This window comes from Etheostoma cragini, chromosome 5 (genome assembly GCF_013103735.1).
Source record: "Etheostoma cragini isolate CJK2018 chromosome 5, CSU_Ecrag_1.0, whole genome shotgun sequence".
In the NCBI taxonomy this organism is placed as follows: Eukaryota; Metazoa; Chordata; class Actinopteri; order Perciformes; family Percidae; genus Etheostoma; species Etheostoma cragini.
The window spans coordinates 7,897,154-7,901,244 of record NC_048411.1 but is presented as its reverse complement, the minus strand read 5'-3'; the positions used below and the strand labels follow the sequence as shown (position 1 = coordinate 7,901,244).

Genomic DNA, 4,091 nt, shown 5'->3' with positions numbered 1-4,091 from the left:
ATCATATAATCAAGAATATAATAAAACTAAAGGGAGACTTGGCACACAGCCCGATCCGGTTGGGGAGAGTTCTAGCCTAACCAGGCTCCTCTCTTTACCCTGTCTCTCTGGGTTTTGCTGTAATAGTTTTAAACAGCTGGGGACTTCTTTTGATACACGGAGCTCCTCTCTCCTCCATCTTTCTATCTTTTCATTTATGTGCATCCATGTCCCAGAAATGCTCGTTACTAACCTAGCTCTGGGGAGTCATTCCCCGAAATCCTTAGGTTCTTTTTTCCCCAGCATGTTCCCTCGGATCAGGGAGGCTCCAAAATCATGGTAGCAGCTGTCGCCATGGTTCCGCTTCATGTTCTGTGATGCCATGTTCATCTGCTACACTCTGTGGTGCCCAGCTACGTCCTGCTATGCCTTGTAATGCCGCACAGTGCCATGCTATGCCATGAACTACTACAAAGAACGGCTACAAACTACTATTTTTTCTATTTTTGTTATTTTCACTCTTTATTTTAACCCCAACCGGCCCGTCAGACACTGCCTACCAAGAGCCTGGGTCTGACCGAGGTTTCTGCCAAAAAGGAAGTTTTTCCTCGCCACTGTCGCACTGTTGCTTGCTCTGGAGGAGACTACTAGAACTGTTGGGTCCTTGTACATTCTGGAGTGTGGTCTATCTGTAAAGTGTCTTGAGATAACTCTTGTTATGAATTGATACTATAAATAAAATTGAATTGAATTGAATTGGAAATGTCCCATTACAGTTTGTGGACACACAGAGTTCAAAGTTGGCCCCTCATCCCCGGCTTAACAAGCCAGAGAGAGAGAGAGCAGCGGTGGTTGAGCAGGCTAAGGAATTGATAAAGAGAAGGAGCGTCAAACAAGTCAGTAAATCAGGAAAAATTTTACTTTCTGATTGTTTTACGGTGGTTACTACAAATAAACAGACCCACACATCCGTAGGAAGGTGCCACATTGACAGATTTTGTGCGAATGCAGAGCTTCATCCACGCTGTGGAGCTTGTGCAGCCCATTGGCTGGGGGTGACACACCCATGTGGGCCCCAAAGGCTCCACAAATGTTCAACACAGAAAGAGAAAAGAGAAACTAGAGGCAGAGGACAGGGTATCTGCAGATGAAGAAATCGCAACTAGTGGGTCATAAGAATTGCTGTTTTTGAGAGTAATAATAATATAATAAATTGGATTATTATACTTAAAAAAGGAATTGGTAAGGCATTCATGTTGATGCTTTTAGTTTCATGTGTTGCTCCCAATCCAACTTGTTTTGTAGGATGAATATAATTTGTGTCTTAAGTATGCTAGCCATTGTTTTCTTCTTTGTTGCAGACCATCTTCAGCCAAAGCCACACCTATATTAGGGAAGGTAAGACTGGCAGCCATGCTTTAATTTCCTCTGAATACATATTACCTCTTTAAACTGTATGTATGGCATTGACATGACTGACACTGTCTGTGGAATTTTACCTGCTGTGACTGAGTGATGTAAGAGTTTTTTTTTTTTTACTTCACGTACCATTAAAAAACAGTGTAAACGTTGGAAAGTGTAAAAATTGTGGCCTTTTCTGAATGATAAAAACCCGTAAAGCCATTAAATGAAAAATACATTACAGATTTATTATAATCTTACTGAGCTCCACTGGCCGAGCTCTCAACCCCAGAGGGTTAACTGATCTTTGATGATACTGTAAACAGCTGAGCTCTATGCTAATATGTGCAGAAAATCAACTCAGACTGCATCAAAGGCTCTGCTATAATTAAGCAGCTATTCTTAAGAGATAGGTCCAATTTTTGTGCCCCAGGCAGTCAAGCTCTAATGAACTTTGTAGTTTGAGATCGGATGGGTGGCCAAGATGATTTAATGCATGTCCAACAAGCATTGTAACAACCGCTGGGTAACCATAAATCAAGGACAGTGTATAAATGATGCTGCTCTGAAAGCTGAATGTGTTTGGGCACAAAGCCCGACGCAAGTGTCTTTGCTATTTTAAGACCAACGCAGTCGTAAATTTCCCATCAAGCGCCCACGTTGTTTAAAAAGCAAATGAACCTGCGCCCATCTTTGCGCCCATGCTGGTCTAACAGGGAGGTGTGTTCAGGTGTTTTTGGCCTGTTACTATCTTGCGGCAACAGAAAGTTATCGCGCCATTGACCAACAAATACCTGATCTAAAGTCAATAGCGCAGCATTTCACAGAATGTTAACAGCGCAATAGTAAAATGTGCCTAGGCTCGTGCACACTATGCTTGTTACACAAACACAGGGAAGTACAGCAGCACACACAAATGCAAAACTTTTTCAAAAAAATATGAAGGTCTAAATCCACCATCATAATAGCAATGCGCCAAGGTACAAACAAGTCTGGCTTTTAAAGGGAATGGTTGGATTCTGTTCTGATGTAATCTGATTGGATTATTGCACGTTACGCCAAAACAAATCTATGGATTAATTAAGTATAAACCCTTTTGAATCATACGCCCGTGCACAGACGCTTTTTTCTGCTATCAAACTAGCAAAAGGGATTTCGACACGCCACAAACGCATCGGCGCCAGGCGCTTCACGCCTTGCGCTTAGATTGTTAAAATTGGGCCATTATAATTCAAGGCTTGTATTATACTGACTCAAATGGAGATAGTTATCACAAAGCAGCTTGCTTGTGAGCGCAGTCTGCTGTATATGAATTAGGGCCCTTGCTCTGGGGACCTGATTGGTTAGAACACGACCCGCCATAATTTAGAGGACATCTGAGAGTTCACAAATTTCTCTCTCTCTCTTAACATTAAAGCATATAACACAGAGGCTTTCAAAGGTCTTTCCCAACAGTCTTTCCCCTTGAGTCCGATTATTCAATAAAAAAGGCTTTCACAGTTGGCATAAAAGCCTAAAACTCAGTGAGAAAAGCTGTTTTTCAAAGTTGAGGGGCTTAAAAAAATGATGGAGTCTAAAAGGCAAACAACTTCTGACTGACTTGTCCTGCAGCTTTGAAGTGGTGCATTTCCCCTGAGCTCACAGCCATGTGCATTGGATGAGAAGAAGAGGGATGAAAGTTCTACACACATCTGTAGACATTCTATTTGCATTCTACTGGGGTTGTAAAGTTAGATAACTTTAATTCTCCTGTCTGTGTGGCCCTCTTTTTTTTCATATTTCCATCCAGCCCGCAGCAGACAGAGGTGTAGGCCCACCAGGTGCTCAGGTGTCTCTGGATCAGCAGGCCTATATGCTGTTGACGGAAACAGAGAGGCAGACCATGGCCTACTACCTGCAGGAATACCAAGAGGGACACATAGGAGTGGAGCCACTGGCTATGGCTCTGTTTGAGCTTTTTAACACACATGCAAAGGTACAGTGTAACAGCCTGCAGCAATGGCAGGGTGACTCTACACGTCTATGCGGGGTTTAAAGGGGAGATACATGTTTTGAGCTTGTTAAATCATGTTAAGAAAGTATAGTTAAGGTATAGTAAAGGTGGAACATATCAGACTATGTGAATAATTAATCTGACAATGAGACTAAATGTATTTGTTCTCTCGACAACTCACATGTCTGATACATACACAAGTATTGGAACCACTTTCTAAGGTTCCCTTTATAAATGGTTGAAAGGCTGTAATCCATCCATCCATCCATCTTCGACCGCTTATCCGATATCTGGTCGCGGGGGCAGCAGCTCCAGCAGGGGACCCCAAACTTCCCTTTCCCGAGCCACATAGACCAGCTCCGACTGGGGGATCCCGAGGCGTTCCCAGGCCAGGTTGGAGATATAATCTCTCCACCTTGTCCTGGGTCTTCCCCGAGGCCTCCTCCCAGCTGGACGTGCCTGGAACACCTCCCTAGGGAGGCGCCCAGGAGGCATCCTTACCAGATGCCCGAACCACCTCAACTGGCTCCTTTCGTCGCGAAGGAGCAGCGGCTCTACTCCGAGCTCCTCTCGGATGACTGAGCTTCTCACCCTATCTCTAAGGGAGACGCCAGCCACCCTCCTGAGGAAACCAATTTCTGCCGCTTGTACCCTGGATCTCGTTCTTTCGGTCATGACCCAGCCTTCATGACCATAGGTGAGGGTAGGAACTAAAATT

At 44.0% G+C, this 4,091-nt stretch overlaps 1 protein-coding gene across 1 annotated transcript in view; it reads left to right on the top strand.

Moving 5' to 3' along the window:
- The window catches only part of whrnb (whirlin b), a 95,004-nt gene that overhangs the window by 64,638 nt on the left and 26,275 nt on the right, over positions 1 to 4,091 (top strand). Inside the window, exons 5-6 of the mRNA XM_034871885.1 lie at positions 1,341 to 1,377; positions 3,170 to 3,355. Of these exons, the coding sequence (XP_034727776.1) occupies positions 1,341 to 1,377; positions 3,170 to 3,355 (223 nt within the window). The remainder of the gene's footprint in view (positions 1 to 1,340; positions 1,378 to 3,169; positions 3,356 to 4,091) is intronic.